At 42.7% G+C, this 19,991-nt stretch overlaps 1 protein-coding gene and 1 long non-coding RNA gene across 12 annotated transcripts; one reads left to right on the forward strand and one right to left on the reverse strand.

Moving 5' to 3' along the window:
- Nucleotides 1-12,187, forward strand: LOC106866569. 11 transcript variants are annotated; one of them, XR_002961852.1, is made up of 7 exons: nt 2-795; nt 3,207-3,259; nt 6,765-7,381; nt 7,547-7,796; nt 7,898-8,298; nt 11,195-11,343; nt 11,562-12,037. It is a non-coding gene; the product is annotated as an uncharacterized LOC106866569 (long non-coding RNA). The 11 variants fall into 11 exon arrangements; XR_002961854.1 differs by having other exon boundaries at nt 7,901-8,298; XR_002961848.1 differs by having other exon boundaries at nt 4-795; nt 7,547-8,047; nt 8,151-8,298.
- LOC100843122 lies at nt 2,297-2,995 on the reverse strand. Its single transcript, XM_003561434.4, has one exon. The coding sequence runs from the start codon at nt 2,833-2,835 to the stop codon at nt 2,488-2,490; it is 348 nt and encodes a 115-aa protein (XP_003561482.1). The 5' UTR covers nt 2,836-2,995; the 3' UTR covers nt 2,297-2,487.
- Nucleotides 12,188-19,991: the final 7,804 nt, after the last annotated feature.

The raw sequence follows: 19,991 nt of genomic DNA on the forward strand, positions 1-19,991 counted from the left end.
TTTTTGCTCAAAGAAAACCAAGAGCTTGAGCAACATGATCAGCTTCTGTGTGATGTACACGGACCATTGAACTAGGACTAATACGAGCAACTTTTGTGCCAACATGGACGACAGTGTCCCAATCCCACGTCCTTATCTCTGAAGACCATGCTCAATCGATGAAAACCCAAATCATGCATGCCTCTCGAAACAAGCAAGCAATGGAAGAAGGGCTGTTATCTCATCCCGTTCCTAGCCGGGCCAACTCCTTGCTATCATTTCCGAGTCATCCCATCTGTTCACCTTCAACGTGCACATTGTTATCATCCCTTGGTCCTGGCAGTGTGGGGGTGGCGCCGTGAACAGCGGGGGGAGCCCCCGAGGTAATTTACTCTGCATCTGATCCGCGTTAGATAATGCTCACTGATCACTCCATCCATACCAACTGCGCACTCGAGTGCGATGGCAACCGCTTGCCAGCCGCCCTTCGCATGGCGATGCTTGATGCTTCCTCCTCTGCAATCCTTTGACGTCATAGTGCTCTCGCAATTATCCCCTCCTCTTTACTGCTGTCTCATCTTCTTCTTTTTTTCTCGTGGGTGGAATTTGCGGACGGCTGAGTGTCGGTCGCTCCATCGGCATCCACAAACGCCGCCATGATTCTAATTTGCCAGCTATGGATAAATGTAGATTCGCTGTCCTGGGATCAATGACTGGATGGAGGCGGCTTGAAATGGTGTGACCGCATGGAGGGACGCATGCGGGCGGGGATCACGCACGCCAGGTGCTCGACGGTTTGCGCGGGCAGACGCACAGGTGTGTGTTTCTTCATGTCTGGTATTTATTTTCCTCTTTGCAGCTGGGCCCTCCAGCTAGTGTCCCTGCCATGTCGATATGTCCCTTTCCTGATCGTATAGAAAAAAAATATCATCTCGAAATGCGTCTCACATATGCCGGAGTCAGTGGCGGCTCCATGTGTAAGCTGTGATGTCAAAAAATAAATAAATCGAGGAAGCTTTCCAAAAACTCCCTTGACTTTTTTTAGTCATTTATCAAGAAAATCGTACGAGCATGAAGTTCTGGAAGGAATGACATCACAGGGTTGCTGGTCTGGCACCGCCACTTGCCCGTGTGTCTCGCTTCTTGGACGCCACTGATGCACCACTGTCATAGTTTATGCGGTAACTGTATCGACGGCAACTGTCTGAATTAAGACCTGTAAAAGCAGCTAGTGTGCATGTCCTGCAGCTGTTTTATGTCATTTTTCTGGAACCGTGGTACAAGGATGGATTCAATCATTAAAGCATGATTAGCATGCTTAAGCCGTGCTCCAAAATTAGAAGTTAGTACTACGCAGATGTGATTTTCAATAGTAATGTGATTGCTTCTTCTTTTTTGTGCGGGGAAAGTATAACAGTCTGACTATGAAAAGCACTGGTCATAAACTGACAGGTTAAGTCTCCTTGGTATGTTGTCTTAGACACTATGCATACACATAAGCAAATCTTTTGGCAACAGTTCTGTGCCTGTTGTGCGGATGAGGTCTTTGGCAAAATAGAGAGATAAAAAACCAAACTGTTTCTGTGCATCCAGATAACAGTCAACGATAAGGTGCCTAGTTTTCTACAGTATCCAATATTCGCAGATCTTGGGTCATGAATTGAACTGATATCGCTATCACAGTCACTTAAGTAGCTTTTCAGTTTAACCACTAGTTACCAACATCTTTCATTTAGGAATGGAGGTATATGACATTGTCGCAGTTTTCATTGTAAGCATGGTACGGTGGTGTAAACTGTAAATTGTAAAGTCTCGCTTTGAAATGCATAGACGTCTTCATGGTCTGTCCTTGTCTGAAGGACTGTTGAACTGATAGTGGTCGTGATCTGAGTGAAGATTTAGTGTCTTCAAATTATCTTCAATCTGTCCTAGTTGGTCCATACACTAATCTGATATATCACACTGCTACGATTTCGTTATCAAAGTACACGTACTTTAGCCAGTTATCCCAATAATGTGAACGTTGGAATGGAAAAACGGTGATCCAAATGCAGCACTGGTGAGCACAGTATAGTGATGCAACTGCAGCCACCAGGTTTGGGTAATACCGGTACATAGATACCTTGATTCTTTGGTGCAGCGTCTCCATCGCAAGTCAATTCAGACACAGCGAGTAGTATGACCTTAGGTGTGAACAATGTTGCTTGCACATGCTAACCTCCTCCCTGTCTTTGTTAGGTTGCAACAAGAAACCAATTAGTTTATCTGAGTGTATATTAGCATGATTGCTTTTCTGAACATAGAAAGAGGGCAACACTGAAACTAAAAAGAAGGCAGCGCCATTTCAAAGCCAAACAATACTAGCACCTATTTTCAAGAAATCTTATACTTATGTACATTCAAAATTCTTTCCATGATAGAACATACACCAAAACTGACAAAAGGAACAAGAGATTTAAGCCTCAGAAGAGCACTAGACAGTCTACAAGCCATAGGATGGCGTACTTCTCAATATAGTGACACGGATGAATCGTCTCCAACTTGCGCAGTGCTGTACTTCTTGGAGGAGTCTGGCTTCGATAAGTCGCCAGACCGCCTCCGGAGCATCTGGCGCATGCCATCAGCCACTCGGACGGCGGGGTTCGACTTGAACATCCTGCAGAATGCCATGTGCGCCCTCACAGCTTCCTCCACGCCTGGATGAGTCTTCTTCCTGCTAGCCTCGTCCCTCACAGCCTCACAGCACAGCCCGCACAGCCATTGGCCATAGAAGCTTGCTCTCACACTGGCAATGTAATCCTGGGTGCAGTCCTCCCTCAGGCCACAGCACTCACACTTGACTGACTCTATCTCCATTTCTTCTATTGCTCTGTGTTGGCCTTGGTTTCTTGGAGGCTATTTGTAGGGATGTTATTATGGTTGTGAGGGCAAGGGGTGGGGAGGGAGGGATGGAGGGTATTTATGATTGGAAGGCATTGGTGCATGTTCTGAGGTGAGAGATCTGAGACAGAGTTAGTTGGGTGAGCCTCATTTGCTGGCCTTTTCCTGGCATTTAAAAACTCTGGCATCAGTTGGTGGCTAGAAAGGGTTGCTGGTGCTGTGGGAATTTTGGGGGCCTCTTCCCTCCCACACAGAAATGCAAAATTTGTCCCTTTGCTGAGTTTTGAGAAAGGGCATGCTTTTTTGTGCTAATCAATCTACTCTTGCCACCTGTACATTTTTTGCAGGTTAAAAGGAGTTGGTTCTTTGTCAAGTTTCAGTCTTCTCGAGTATCCTGTAGGTATGGATTTCTACAATGTTTCAGCAAGACTATTATGTTTCTGGTAACATGAGCCAACCAGCTGTCAGAATGAGGACATCTCACCCTGCTACCAGATTAGGTTAATGCGCCAACACAAGGCACTCCGTAAACTCAATGTGCTGTAGAATCATAGCAGATCACTGTCCCTAACTGAAAAGGAGAGACTATTTAACCTAGATGTTCTTGTCAACCGATACTGGCCATGTTTGTTCTTCCTTTATAAGAGATAGGTTGATTCACAGTTGGTTCTTGAAACAGTCTGAGTTATACCTAGCATAGTTATGAGTTGCATGTCCTCGAGGGAGCACACATACTCCGTAAACAGTAGAAGTAATTTTCGATATTTTAAGCTCTGATGCAACATTTAAAAAATGCAAATCTATTTATCATAATATTGTACCAAAAATAACTAAAACATATAGATTCTGGAAGTATTTTGCAAGATAAAATCCAATGGTGAGGGATTATATGGTACTCCCTCCGTTTCTAAATTCTTGTCGCTGTTTTAGTGTAATTCTATTTGAAAAAGTTAATGCCTAACTTTAGTCAGTTGATACCTCTTCTCTTGAATGATGGAAAATGTTTCCCACGATTTAGACTGGCCCATGGAATCTTTGCTTGGAGGTGAATAATTTTTCAGATGAAGTTGAATTGGTTATTATATTATGGAGTCATGATTACATGATACAAAATATTGACTATGATTGCTTTAACTGTTTGTGTTGGTACCGCTAAAGTTTGTGTTTGAAGCAACTGATATTCCAAATAGGTAGTAACTTTTTAGAGACCTAAAAATATCATGAAGGCTACATAGAGGATTTTCTTATTGAAAGGCGATCACTGGATTACTGGACCCCTTCATTCTTTTAATTCCAGTTGGCCTGTTCACAAATTCAGTCATCAAATTTCGTATTTATGCTTAATGGCCGTGTTGCTAGCTGGAAGAAGTCTTTCGCTACTTCCATACTATCTGTCCCTTTTTATCGGCTAACAACTTATTAACTAAACAAACTACATGTTTGTTAACCTATCAGGACGCTTGACAGTGCAACAGTAATCTTCATATTCATGTTATGTCGCTTTAAAAAATTTAACAACATTTTGGTTAGTGCATACTCCATTAGATTTTGATGTGAACATAATCCATTAGTCAGGAAGCCATACCAAACATCTGTCGTTGTCTTGCATTTAAATGTTCTTATGAGCACATGGTGCTTCTTCTTTTTGTAATTTGGTTGACAACTAGAATTTAGGTCTGCATTTTATATTGGCCATAAGTAGGCTCATCTATACCATGTAATGATTTCGCTCCCCAGGACGATGCTCATTATAGACACATAGTGCAGCATGCAAGTAGTTCCACGTCAATTTTAATTTGGGGTGTCATAAATTTCCTAGTCCTTTTCGTTCCATATGCTATTCAGGCCCATGCGCGTGATGCTACTCAATTGCAGACATCATCTATAAAATAATCATTAATTTTTCTGATAGGGCACAAGTGTAAACTGTCTGGAGAGAGTTGAGTCCTAGTAGAATACAAGTTAATAATGTTTCATGTTCGTTTCCAAGAAGATTACACAAGTACCAAGAGTAAACTCTCTGGAGAAAGTTGAGTCCTAGTGAGGTCTATCCATACCTAGAGCTCATTTTCTACCAAGTTTACACTCGCTCACACTTTTATTTTCCTGAACTTGAATATGTACATGCTTACTCGAATTCAGGTTAAGGGGTCTAGGCCAGTAATAGAACTGAGAGCCAAACAAGACTATATATCCCCCGTTCCATAATATAAGGGATAGATCATTGCTGGGATACTACCGTATAATCCCTCCACCTCCAAACCCTAGATACCATTCAAGTACTCCCTCCATTCCATAAAGATTTTTATGGAACTAGCTCTAGGTCAAAGCTTGGGTATTAGGTTTCGTTAAAACAAGCATCTCACCAAGAATTACAGCGTTAATACATAGGTTTCACCAAGCATTTCCCTCAAAAAAATGCATAGGTTATATGGTATAAAACCATACTTATATTAAGTAGTTTAAAAAAATAGTGATAACAATTTCATGTTGTATAAACCACATACCGGTGAAGTAATTTTTATCAAAGCTTTGTCTTACACCTAATATGCCTAACATTATGAAATGGAGTTAGTAATTTTATTTTATTTTGACGAAATGGAGGGAGTAATTTCCATGTCAACTACACTAGTACTACAAGACTACATCAGTTCTATTATCCATTACTGCCTAGTAGTTGGTACTTTTTTTTTGATAGGAAACTGTTAGGGAGACCCCTACAATATAATAGGAACCTAAATTCGCATCCGAGAGGATCTGAACTCAGGTGTTGTGATTGTACACCCACTCCCCCAACCAAGTGAGCTAGGCTCACCCCCCCAGTAGTTGGTACTTGGTACCTTTCGCTGTAGTATTGGTAGTACATTTTGTTTTACTTTTAAGTAACTTGTCGATGTGTGTAAATCAATCTAGATAAAGGTAAATTGGTTGGCACGTTAATCTGTGGTTGAGCAGAAAATCATAGGGAGTATCAGTAGCAGCACATGCTGCCGCTCTCTGAATGCTGAAGCATTTGGTTGGTGCTAAATTATTGTTCTATTTTTTCATGAGCTTCTTCTGTTTCTACATTTAAGTAACAAAAGTAAAATTTTAAAAGTAAAGTGAATTGAAGCCAACGAGTCAAGCTAAAAAGGCTTAATTATTTTTTATTTGAGGGCCTAGGATAACAAGGTCAAAAGCCTATGCTAGATGGCTCAGTCTGACTCTAATCATCAATTTGAAACCAATGGTTAGGAGCTATGTTTGAAAATCTAGAAGGTCAGTGCTTGAAAGGTGCTAACAGTTGGATGCCTTCTTTTGCAATTAACATAGAGGAACATATATTTAACTTCTAGTCTTATGGCTTAGTCAAACTATTAGTGGGTATTTTTATGAGTAAAAGTTTTTACCTGCTTGTGTCAAAATTAGGTGGCTGAAGTACATGGTAGAGGGGATTTGTTCATACTCCCTCTGATCCATAATAAGTGTCCGGGATTTAGTACAAAGTGGATCGGAGGGAGTACAAGAAATAGGAGAAAATAAAAATTGACATCTTTTGTATTGTCAAAATACTTTGCATCATCTTGTACAACAAACCTCCACCATTTCAGTAAATGTTGCCATTTTCAATATCCTTTTTCTATTGTTCAAAAGGGGAGTAGAATGACGAAGACACAATGACAAACAGACCATGGCTATTGGTGGTTGCATTTCAGTCATCCGATACCACATCACTTAACCACACCTCTCTATATACATACTCCTATATATTATCCAATTTTCATGGCCACTTGCTAATGTTCGTCCCTGGACTGTTTCATTCTCCACTTACAAAGGGGATGAATAATTCCTTCTGGGACCAATGGATCAGCTGCAGAAGACAAGATCAGACACACAGCCATGCCTGATGCCTGCCTTCTCTGCAGGTCTGCATCCCGAGACGAGTCATGCATGGCAACATGGCCCCACCAGGAGGGGGCTGCAATTACGCCCTGATGAACTGAAGCCATGTGATGTGTGCGGATGCACCAAACTTGTCCTACGCAACTGGATACATGTGGAATGTAGTGGCTGTACGTGCTCACTCTAACAGGCCACATACATCTCCATCTCAGGAACAAGAAGACATTTTGCATGGTTTAGCACTCTGTCGTAATGCATATGTTTCCATGTGAGCCAACCAAGTGAAGAGAACGGGCGGTTTCTCGCCAAACCGTGGGCTGGTATGGAGCTTATAGGAGCTACAGATACTTTTGTCATGAGATACATGAAAACTCTTCATCATCTTCATGGGCACTGTCTCCTCTTTTGTGTCTTCTTTTGTGGATACATTGATGCTATTACTGTGGTGACAGACGGGTCATAAGATTTCCAGGCCCTTCAGAAAAGCGCTGCTCCACTTTGATACGAAGTTATGAATGTGGTGGCCACAGCTCACATGATAACAGTGATTCCTATCCTCGCACAGGCGTAGGAGAGACTGCACATTTATGAGCATCATCTGGGGTGTTATGAGGGGGTTTTCATTTGCTAACGGATTAAGGTACTGTAGCTGGCAACTGCACTTCTGTTGAAAAGTGAAATATTTTTTGAAAAATATAGCATCATCTCCTCTACCTTACAGTGCAGACATCAACTGATAAATAATACACACCGCATTCACATGATCACCCATGTCATGGCTAATAAATTCATTATGTCATTTCAGGGGGTTTAGGCACCATGACTAATTTGACTTTGGTCTCCTAATCATCACAAGTTGGAAGTACAGAACATGCTCTTTACCTGCCCTGCACATTCTCCATCTGATCAGAGATAAGTTTCTTATCAGTTCCCCATTTGTTTATCTGCTATGTTATCATCTCTCTCTATTTCTTTAGTTGAGTCGGTTTAACCGTATCCATCCTTCCATAGTTCCAGGCACATGCCAATGATAGGGCACATGGAGTTACAAAAGGGTAAGGCACCACAACCAAGCAGATGATCTCTTATGATATATCTAGTCTGATACTAACAGATATCCTCGGTTTCGGTTTGGTGCCTTGTATGCATCCGAAAGAAGATTTGCCACTTTCCCGTTGCAATTGAAGATTTGCCAATGTAAATAAAAAACAGTTTAGCTTTACCCCTCACCATGCGTCCCGGTATTTGAAACCCAGTTCACGACCACCCCCTAATCCTCCCCGTCGGGACTGATTTCGGGGCATGGGTATGCGTACACGAGCAGTGGCAAATCTCAGCTGCTTTCATCTTTGTGGTGGCAACGTGCGCCACATTTTTTTTAATGCTGAGAATCCCTGATCTACATGCAGCCCCCACGTGCTCTTGCTCTTGCCGAACTCCGACATTTCAATCTACAGATGTGCTAGAATGACACTTATTATGTCTTTACAAGAGGTCAAGAGACTGGCGAAGAATGCAGGAACTTACGATAGCAAGAGGTACGCAAGACAGAAAGAGGTACGCATTCATATTTATTTTTTCCGGCTAGGATTTTCTCAAGATTTTTTCCAAGAAAATACTATTTCCTACTCTCGAGTTTAAACAAGTTCTCAAAAGAAGAGAAACTTTTTACCAAGGGAATCTGGCAATGCAAGACTGCATGTCTCATTTCCACAGATCTCCTTCTCAAAACCATTAGCATCGGAGATTTGGAGGCTCTTACCAGGTACTGTATTAAATTCACGAATCACGATATAGGAATGTGTGGCCCATCCGCCCATGACTGACGGCCCTATGTAGAGGTCATGATGTCGTGGGCTTCAATGAGGATAGAGTTGGGAAGGTCAGAAGGTGGGCTCAACGTAAGCTAGGCCCCGTTGAACTGAAGAAGTCGTTTTCTTTTTTCGGGAAAAGGAAAAATATATGCAGGGTAAACACTCCTCCCAAGAACTTTGTTCATCTGCGCAAACTGCAAAATAATTTTATGCTGAACACTGTTCATGTGACATATATCTTTGTATTCATTATATACTAAAAGCAATATGAGATGTACCGAGAAGAGGCTTCACGCTAATCCACATCATCTGAATTAATTAGATATTTAGATCTTATATTTGATGGTAAGATTTAATGAGGTGGGTTTATCTGATGGGGTGTCAAACACAACATACTGCATTAGCCGATAAATATGTAAGTCATGACAACTTTTTTTTCATCAATCATGGGAATATGAAGTAGTAAACTCATTCAGTTCACTAGAATCTATATTTTGTAACATAATTAACGGAAATTAAAAGAACTATAGTTACACATACCAACACATGATCCTAAATTTATCTTTGACTACTAATTAATATCGTATATGAGCGGCTAGCTAGATAGCAAATGAAAAAGCATTTACTAATCAAATATCGCTACAAAGTCTAAAACCAAACTACTAGCTCACGATCTAAGCTTAAATACAAGTATCAATAGCATAATCACATAAAATTGCAATCTCACATATTGGTTTCAACAAAAATATTATCTACTAATATAGCTTGGAGTACACCTGACCTATCGGTGCATTCAAGTGATTGGTTAATTCAGCTTGCGAACTTTGTTTTTGTGAACATATGCAATTTAATATACCATGCACAATCAGTCACCTTAGGTAAGGACCATCGTCTCGCATGTGATCTGGACTTTAATTCCAGATACACAATTAATATCACCTCAAACAACCAATTAGTTCGATAAAACATTGATCAACCAATATGTTGTGAACTTAAAACTATTGGCTACGATCTAAAACCACATAAAAGATACTCCCTCCGGTCAGAATTACTTGTCGCGGATTTAGTAAAGAGGGAGTAAAATATTTTGATACTTTTGTACTTCTAGGTTTCGTGTGATTAGTTAATTCTACTTTTCTATATGTACGTTTTTTAGCTACGACTATATAGCTTCGCATTATCTGAACTTTTTTTAGTGTATATGTGTAGTGCGATTTTGTAATTTTGCGTTTCCAACAACCAATCATGCTCATGACCTGGGACACCGTGGTGGTGTGAGCTAATAATAAAAATGTACACTGCTTCATCGTCATATCAACTAAAAAAGCTTCATGAGCTTGCTTCCGGTTACAACTTGATAGAAAAAACGCATGGTGTAAAATTCTCGCACAACCTTCATCGACGGGGACGGAGTTTGTGGACAGGTGGCGGTCGGCCTCCCTTTCGACTCCCATTGCGGCCCGAAAGGGCACTGCAACAGTGATCTTCCTTTTCGCTTGGTGGATTTGGAAGCAACATAACACGATCATCTTCGAGAACGGGCGCCCGGATTTGGTAGGTCTGTTTGCCACCATCAAGGAGGAGGCTCGGCTTTGGGCCAGGGGCTAACCAGCTAAGGGCCTCCGAGAGATCCTTCCGTCGACCTTGGAGTCCTAGTGGGTCACGATGTATCTAATTAAGGGTGTGCATATCTTCTGAGACTTGTGTATAACTCTTCTTTTCTATTAATGAAACGAGACGCAAGCTTTGTGTTTTCTTGGAAAAAAAATGTCGCCACTAAATACAGTTTGAGGTGTAATATGTCCAAATGATACTTTTGTCATTCTTGCAAATGCTAAGGCAGGCTAGGGAACTGGGCACCAACTCTAGTGCTAAACAAGCTCAGAAGATACGATCTTCCAAAAAAATATATTTCCAACGTAGGGAGTATAAAACGAGGAAGAATTTGTGCTACGAGAGTACATAGGGTGGAGCATGCCTTTGGTACAACAGACACCTTCACAAAGATCATGGAGAAAGAGGCATGCAACCATGCAAGTGCTCTGAATCCTGGAAAGGGAGCCAAAAGGAAATGGGCGTGACCTGCAAATCCCAATAAATGTAGTGGGTGAAGTGAGGTCATGTAAAGTGACCAATCCTTGTCCTCTTGCTTCTCCTTCATGAGCACCTGTCACCCTCATGATGTCATTCATCTGTTTGTCTACTGTAGTAAAAGTAACCCCTTGATGGTTTCAGTTAACTTAAGTTGATATGAACAATGATGCCTGCAACTTGCATCTATCCAATTCATCACTACTTGTTTAGCGAGTATGATTATTTGGGCCTGTGATCATGACTCCTTAGACTGTAAGCTTAGAGACGAGACTTCTAGAATTTTGCCACTGGGTTCACTCAGATGCAGTAGACCATATACAAAGCTGTGTTGCACAAACTTCTTCATACTGACTAGACACTATGCCAACCCTGAAGAAGGGAATCTTTCCCCATTTTTCAAAGTGCATCGGTGCTTTGTTGAATGGTGGCATGCCATTCTTGGGCCGGTGATGTGATATCTGCTTCAAGTTGCGTCAAAAGTAAATAAATAAATAAGTAAATATTTCTCAAGTTGTCTCCTGACCGGCAGTTCAATTTTACTGCAGTGCCCCGCAATTGCCAATTGGGTGCCGAAGTGTTCATGGAATCCTGCATGCATCTGGCTGACGAGTCTGCCGGGCAAAGACTTTGCAGAAGCAATTGCATGCGTGGTTTCAGTGCAGCTACTGTTAGCTGATGTACCACCGTGATCCAGGTCTAGCCTGCCTTCTCTCCAATAATCTACTACTAGTATATTGTTTCAATTCAATAAACTGGTCCAGTTACATCAGGAGTTGCTGCACAACCAAGAAAGCAATTAAAAGGAGTTCTCTTTTCTTTCTTGCCAAGTTGCCATAACAGAAATGAAGAAAAAATCTGCATGGCCCATGGCTTGGCTGAAAGTATAGCTAATGCTAAGCTTCTGCACTGCAGATATCAGAGACATGCATGGCCTGCGTACGCGTGTCATACCCGACGCTGGACATGCATGGCCGCACAGAGAAGGCGCTTCAGAAGAACCCCAATAGACAGTTATAATTCATCAGCTTCAGAACAATCTCAGGAACGCATTGTTTGGCTTTCTCCAAGACGAATCAGTGATATCAGCTTGTATGAGGCCAGCAGTGAGTTGGTTATATGTCTTCTTTTCTCAGCAGTTATTCACTCAAGAGTTTAGGTTAACTGGTTAATTTATTGATGGGATCCATGGGACCCTTTAATTTATTAAGTCTACCAAAATGCATGCATCCATGTACTTATGTGTCTATAGAGAAGTATATATACAGAGAAGTTTCATCGGAGGTGAGAATACTACAGAGTTTTGTTCACCTCCTGGGTTAATTATGGCCTGTATTATATTTTCTATTTGGAATTAATTCATGGGATCGTGGGACCCTTTAATTGATTAAGTCCACACCAATATGCAGGCATGCATGCAGTTATGTGTCTATGGAAGTATATAATAGAGAGAGAGAGAGAGAAATTTCATCGGAGGTGAGAATAGATACGATAGAGTTTTGTTCACTTCATGAGGTAATTATGGCAAGTATATATGTATAGAGAGAGAAATTTAAAAGTTCTTGCTAATAATAATGTTTTCATTTCATCTAAATTTGTTGAAGTGTATAAATGAATTGCCTAGCCCTTTCATTAGATCAGTCATTTGGTTGCGTTGGCTAGCGAATGAAGCTTGACATGATATCAGAGCCAAAGGTCTCAAGTTTAAGTTCAGACTTTCACAATTTATATTAATATATTAAAATTTGCTGTTACCCCTCCATCCAATTCTATGGAAGCCAAACATGCTGGTTCTTGAAATTAATCTAAAATGAATTTTAGAATTCCAGGTCCATATGATGGGAGCCCAGATGTGTTGTAATAGTATGTAGTCAGGCCTGATCATTTAAGTCATTTTTTGTTTGCCAACGTCAAGCCAAGTGTCATTACTAAAAGTTAAAGGAACAATACCAATACTATTTGGCAGCGAGAAATGGTAGTGTCATCTGCTATATCAATTCAGGGAGTGAGATGATATCATCGAGGGGATTACCATGTACACACTGATTAGGAAAATTTATATTAAAAAATAGTGAATTTATATTAATTAGGAATTAAACACTGTTGGCAGTGACAAGGACAATTTAAATATATCAACAGTCATTTCTATGTAGTCTAATCAAAACATGACATCATGATAAATTAAATGAGTGAGTTTAAATTTACTGCTGCCTGGGTGCTCAGATGATCGATTTGTGGGTCAGGTGGTGACATCGTGTCTCTATCTTTGACTTAATGGCTTAACACCATGGAGCCCATATTGGCATGCATCTTTATCATGTATACTTTAACACTGCATGCGGACATATTTACCACTCAACGGTAATACAATATGCATATATACATCTTCACAGTGAATCAAGAGGATTTAGCTAGGGGAACTTGCTTTGTCTAAGAATTTTTTACACCGTGCAACATCACCTTCAGTCAAATTTACATTTCTCATGGCATTTTAATAGCATAAAGTGGATTGTTGCGATAGGTTTGTTTATAGCCGAGTAATAGCTTGAGGATTACTGTGTGCGGTTGCCTCTATCACTCGATCATGTGATGCTCGCTTGTTTACTTTTAGGTTCATGACTTTTTGTTGGCATTTAGACATCAGTACTGCCCATTGATCCTAATCCACTTGACCTAGCTTTTGTCCTTGGGCCTACACTAAAGCACTAAGCAAAAACACTAGATAAGACAGCCCTTGGTGTTAGTCACTGTATGGTGCCATACCCTTTCTGCTCCCACCAGAAAAATCTTGCATGTTAAGGCTATAGACCAGCAGCGTTATATCAACTTTTTATTTGCTACAAAATTTTTGTGTTCAATCTTGCCGAGCTCTAATATCTTGGGCTTGAATGATGTTGAAAATTGCTGAAACTAAATCCTCAGTCCTCACACTTCTAACACCATGGCCTATCTTAGGACTTTGTCACTTTGCATGCATAAGAAAATTCAGCTCTGTCATTATGAAGTTGAAATGAAGGCACTTTTCCAAGAAAAAAAAGCAAAAAGAAATCAAGGCACTAAGTGGAAGTTGTGCCCAATATGATAGTACTAGGATCATTCTCTTGTTCAATAAACATTCTGATAAATTTGGTTGTGTAGTAAGCCCCACAGTCGGTAACATGCACAGATGGGGAAAAAGTGCCAATGTGACAAATTAAGTAGAGCAGGCCAGAACAGACCAATTGGCATCTTCACAGCATATGAGTTGGGGTCATCTTTCATTCTTTTGGCAACAAAAAGCATGTGAACTTTTCCAATTAGCTAGTGCATAATGTCTGTAAATTGTTCTACTCGCAGCATTCATGAAAACATTATTATGTATGATTTATAATGCCAACAACACTGCTCTAGGCTAGCTATACCAATGCAATTGATCAAGCACTGTGGACTTTCTTTTTGCTACTATACTATTAGCTGCACCGCTGCAGAATAATCATGGGATACTGCTGAACTGCATATCTCAATGTCCCAGTAATACGTTGGTTTTTTATTAGGGAGAGAAAGGAGATTAGGAGAATCAAGAGTAGTTCAGTCCACGGACCTGTCAGTGTCATTCTCTAACAGAGAAATGTAAATAATTGGTGCATTGAAGCTTGTTACTAATAAATACAGCCTCCAAGAGAAACGTACTGTTGCCCCTGTATAATTGCTAGGTGGGTATAGCCCCAATGCTACTATAAGGACAAGTACATTATTGGTGCCCAATCTATCTTTAATCTCCAACGGGAACACTGAATCTTCTTTTAAAACAAATCTTTGACTCAGGGAAACATGCACTGAGAATGCTCCTAAAGAAACACTGAGAATCTTGAGCCATGAGACCATGAGAAACGCGAGATGGCCAAAGAATAGCAAGGTGGATGACCTTAATACTAGTGCAAGGGTCCTTGTTTACAAAACGAAAATTTAGCAAGGTGTGGTCTATGGTGTATGGACCACGGCCTAGTCCAGGGCAGTGCACAGTACACAAACGTAGAGCCTGTTTGGTCGCTGCCTGGCCAACATGCCTGACGAAATATGTTGTCTGGAAGTAGCTCGAGAGTTAGATAATCTGAGCCTAGCAGGACATGAGCAAAATTAGTTGTTTAGTTGGGAGCCTATGGCTGAGGAAAAACGTAAACTGAGTATTAAACATTCAACATCGAGAAAACGTAAAGAAGAGAAATACGTTTTGCTCAACCCCTTTTCCTTTCACAGAACGATTTCAATTCCACGATTCACCTAACAAAAAATCTTGGAATCACCCATCTAATCTCGTTCTCTTTGTAAAATTAACAAGCACAACTCTTCAATTGCAGCCCCAACATGTGGAACTAACCACGAGCACACAAATCAATCATGCGGACGGATCCTATAAGTGCAAAACTCCAATTGATCATGGGGCACCGCTCCACTAGCAATTCAGCTGCAGCGGCCATGGCATCCAAGAAGAAAGCGATGGATGCATCTATGCAAGAAGCGAAAGGGGCCGCAGGCTGAAGTTACCGTCATGGTCAGAGCCAGCGGCCGCATGGTATCGGTTTTTTTTCTCGTTTGCAGCGACGACAACGAGGACAGAACTTGGAGGTGGAAGCAGGGGCATGCAATCGTTGTTGTCACCGCGGAGAAATCGCTTGGTTGTTTTGGTCCCCGGCTGTGCAGATCACGACGTCGTCTGATGGTAGGGGCTCAGGCACGCTTGCTTGATAGGAAGCCGGACTCAGGCGCTCGATTTCGGTGGCCTGAACCAGGGAGCTTTTCAGGCACGCAATTAACAACACACAGGCAGCTCTCAGGAAGGCTCCCAGTCAGGCATATGGAGTCCAGGATAGCAACCAAACATGCCCGTAGTCTATGGAACATGGGCTCACGCAAGGGCTATAGCTTCACCCTGTCCCGGGGACAGGCTGCATTCATTTGCCCTCTCCCGGACGCATAATTATCCACTGTTCGCCCCGGAACCTGTGCCCCCGGCGTCGTATTCACTCCAACACTCCCTGCCCGGGCCCAAAACACCAAACACAACGTTCTACCAACGAGAACGCCGTAGGTGAAGCCTCATCCGTGGTATGCGGCTTTTCAGTTTTCACCGGATAGCCTCGGTGTGCGGGCGCTATAGTGATAAGTCCGCAACCTGGGGCGGTTTGTTTACCTTCTTCTTTGTGATGACTGGAGACATGGGACCGGGGTTCCTGGTGGGGCGGATGCATCAGTGAAAGGCGGGTTAATTTGGAGGGCGTGAGAGAGGGGCTCGGGGCCTTGGGGGACTTGGGGTTTAGGGGAAACACGCGGCGCTGCAGCGCGTGTGGGCTCATCACCCCTTGGTAAGATTCTGCAAACTGGGCTGCGTGGTGCCTGCACTGTAGGCCCGAGTTATAAAAGAGCGTCTGCATGCTTCGCCCCTGCGCTGTCTCGTTTACACCCGACATGGAGATCAGCCGCGCCGCGCCGAGCGCGAGCAACAGTCAAAAACCGTGGCCTGTCGTCACGCCTGGTAATGGTCTGTAATCTGCACCATAACCAGACTAAGCCATCGTACGGAACTTCCCATCACCGGTCCAAGCCAAACCATTTAGCATCCCTCGTAAACCAAACCAGTTCAAACCACGTGGCTTTTTCAGTCCACACCAAACCAGACCATTTGCTTTCATATGGATTTCAAACCATTCCCAGACCCCCAAATCCCAATCTCCATTTCCCCCTTCTCTCTTCCCCTGCCGGATTGCGTGTGGTGGACCAACGGCCGGCGGAGCGAGCCTTAGTCGGCAGCAAGCAAGCAAGCAGCCTTCCGCCGCCTTCCTCCTCCTCCTCGCCGCAGTGGCGCTCGCCCCGCCATGAGGCCATGAGATCTCATCGCCTTCCTCCTCCTCCTCGCCGTGGTGGCGCTCGCCCCGCCGCCTTCTGCCGCCGTCTACGTCCCGCGGGGGAAGCCCGCCTTCCACGGGGGCTTGTGTTGGGTTCGTTGCATAGGAAACAAAAAATTTCCTACGAGAAGTGCGGAAGAAAACCCAAGAATATATATACTAGATGTATGCAACGAGAGGGATCATGAACACCATACCCTCGTAGACCGCTAAGCGTTACGATCACGAGATCGTTGTTGGTGTAGTGGAACTTTCAATGAGATTAATCTCAGTGCCGAACGGACAGCACCTCCTTGGTATCCACACGTTCAGCTTCACGTCGTCTCTTCCTTTCCTTGATCCAGCAAGCGAGAGGGAGAGGTAGATGAGATCCCGGCAGCACGACGGCGTGGTGACTATGGTGAATATCCCCACGGGCAGGGCTACGCCGTGCACGTGAGAAGAGGAGGAGAGGAGGGCTCAGGGGAGAGAGATCCAACTGAAGGCTTGGTGTATCCTCCCCCTTGCCACCCCCCCTCTATTTATATAGGGGTAGGGGAGGGGGTGGCTGGCCAGATCTGCCCCCCTTTTTCCAAAAGGGGGCTGGCGGCTAGGGGAGGGAAACCCTAATAGGGTTTCCTCCCCCCCCAAGTTACCCTTTAGCCCTAGGGTGGGCTGGCCGCATGGGCCTTGTGGGGGGCAGCCCCTTGGCCCATTAAGGCCAGGGTACTCCCTCACAAGCCCATGTAGCCCAGGGATAGGTGGGCCTCAAGGTGGAAACCTCCGGATCCCTCCGGAACCTTCTAGAAGCTTCCCGGTCAAAACCGGAAAATATTCCGAACTTTCCGGAACCTGAAAACAACTTTCCATATATAAATCTTTATCTCCGGAACATTCCGGAGCTCCTCGTTACGTCTAGGATCTCATCCAAGACTCCGAATCATAATTCGATATCATCATCATTTATCTCATCTAACCCAAGCAACATGAAACGTTAAGTGTGTGACCCTACGGGTTCGAGAACATGTGGATATGATCAAATATCAATAACCAATAGCGGGACCTGGATGTCCATAATGGTTCCCACATATTCCACGAAGATCTCATCGGTTGAACCACTATGTCGAGGATTCAATTAATCCAGTATCCAATTCTCTTTGTCTCGCGATATATTACTTGCCCGAGATTTGATCGTCGGTATCGCCATACCTAGTTTAATCTCGTTACCGGCAAGTTCTCTTTACTCGTTCCGTAATATAATACCCCTGCGACTAAACACATTAGTCGCATGCTTGCAAGCTCATTAGGATGTTATATTACTGAGAGGGCCCAGAGATATCTCTCCGTCACAAGGAGTGACAAATCCCAGTCTTGATCCATACAACCCAACAAGCACCTTCTGAGATACCTGAAAAACACCTTTATGATCATCCAGTTACGAGATGACGGTTGATGCCCACAAAGTATTCTTCCGGTACTAGAGAGTGGCATGATCTCATGGTCTAAGGAAATGATACTTGACATAATAAAACATAAGCAACTTAAACTTAAGTGACACGATCAAAAGCTATGTTTAGGTTTGGGTCTATCCATCACATCATTCTCCTAATGATATGACCTCGTTATTAAATGACAACACATGTCTATGGTTAGGAAACCTTAACCATCTTTAATCAACGAGCTAATCTAGTAGAGGCGTATTAGGGACACGGTATTTGTTTATTTATCCACACACATGTATTTGAGTTTCCAATCAATACAATTATAGCATGGACAATAAACATTTATCAAGAACAATGAAATATGATAATAACAAATTTATTATTGCCTCTAGGGCATATTTCCAACAGCTTGGCCAGCCAACGTCGCCGGCGGCGCGATTCAGTCAGCTGAGAGAGATTGGGATTTGGGTGTCAGAGAGGAATCGGGGAGAGAGGGAGCTTGGGGAGTAGACAATGCACAGCCCGTTTAGAACCCATGGATTGAACCCGTTGGAACCCATGGATTGAAACGAACCATTTGCCCCCCAGATCGAACCGAACCAAACCGAGTTCTCCTAAGAACCGCACCAAAACAAACCGTTTGTGAACATAACCCATTCCTTCCCGCCCAAAGAAAATCCATTTAAGAACCCGACCCATTAAAACCGTTTAAAACCAAACCATTACCATGCCTCACTCACCTGTGGGGAGCGGAAGATTAAAACGAAAAGAGAAAATAATACTAATCAGAAAAGTACTTTTTTTTTTTTGCAAAGTTTTCACAGAATCAGTGTTACTTATTGCCCAGAGAAGCATCACTTTGTGAACGGATGTTCTCGGTTAACCCAAATCTGGTAGATTAAAGCTATGTGACAAAGTTTTTGACTATCGTGGCAGACCTGACATGCGGGGCACAACTGTGGTCTATGAAAACATAGACACAAAATGTGTGGTTTTCTGAAATTTGGATTCAGTGAAAACCTAGACACACACATGCTATTAATATGGGTCACTTGACATGCGGGTAGATTTGGATTTTTGTGAGGAAGTCCGTTTGAAGACTGCTGGTTTTTTGAGACAATTAGCGATAACTGAGGTTCTGTAAAAAATCTAGACGCGAAAAATGTGCTATTCTAAAATTTACTCAAAGAAAAAAGTCATGCTCCGTTTTCACAAGTGTGCCGAACCCTATAACTTCAAGATAAACCTCTCGGGGCCTTGAAATTTTGGAACTGGGAGTAGTTTAGAGAAGATGGACTTCACTTTTATTTTTTTTACTCTTTTGAGAAAATTATTTTACACTTGTAAACAGGGGTGTACCCAGTTGGGTGTTCGGGTGGGGCGTGTCCCACCCAATAACCTTTGAGATCTCTTTTTATTACTAGAAATTATCAAAAAAATTAGGAAAAAAATCGAACCGCAGTGTGTTTGTCCCACCCAATATTCAGAACCTGGATCCGCCAGTGCTTGTAAAGATGCAATCCGTGACGGCCGCACGAATCTTTCTTGATATACATGACGTACATGCCTCCTTGCTGCTTCCCTCTTTCTATGGACACAAAGCTCTACGACTTTCGCCCACTCGGGGCTCATGTGTCATGAGAGTGTCGAGAAGAGGACACAAAGCTCTACAACTCTTGACCCCTTGGGACTCAAATCGAGGTTCCATAGATGAAACCTTTTTGAGACCCGACTGAGGTATCAAAGAAAATGAACTAGCCTTCGATACCCGATAGAGATACATTGTAGAGTACCTTCTCGAGGCCCGACCAAGTTCTCTTAGAGGGTACCTTCCCGAGACCAAATCGAGCTATGAAGAGACGGAACTCTCCCGGGATGTAGACTCTTTGTTGACTTGGTCTTTATCCTATGAGTGAATTATTTGTTATGCCCAGGCAACACTGTGGCCCGGTTGCTGGCTATGCTTTATTTGTGATTTTTTTTGCTTTGGCTTATAAAGCCAAAAAACACCTATTTATATATTTTAGCTTTGCTTTCGGCTA

The sequence above is a fragment of the Brachypodium distachyon genome, chromosome 1 (genome assembly GCF_000005505.3).
Source record: "Brachypodium distachyon strain Bd21 chromosome 1, Brachypodium_distachyon_v3.0, whole genome shotgun sequence".
Classification (NCBI taxonomy): Eukaryota; Viridiplantae; Streptophyta; class Magnoliopsida; order Poales; family Poaceae; genus Brachypodium; species Brachypodium distachyon.

Bases quoted from the DNA above. Each gene is read 5' to 3' on its own strand.
- LOC100843122 (XM_003561434.4), bottom strand. From the start codon at position 2,835: ATGGAGATAGAGTCAGTCAAGTGTGAGTGCTGTGGCCTGAGGGAGGAC.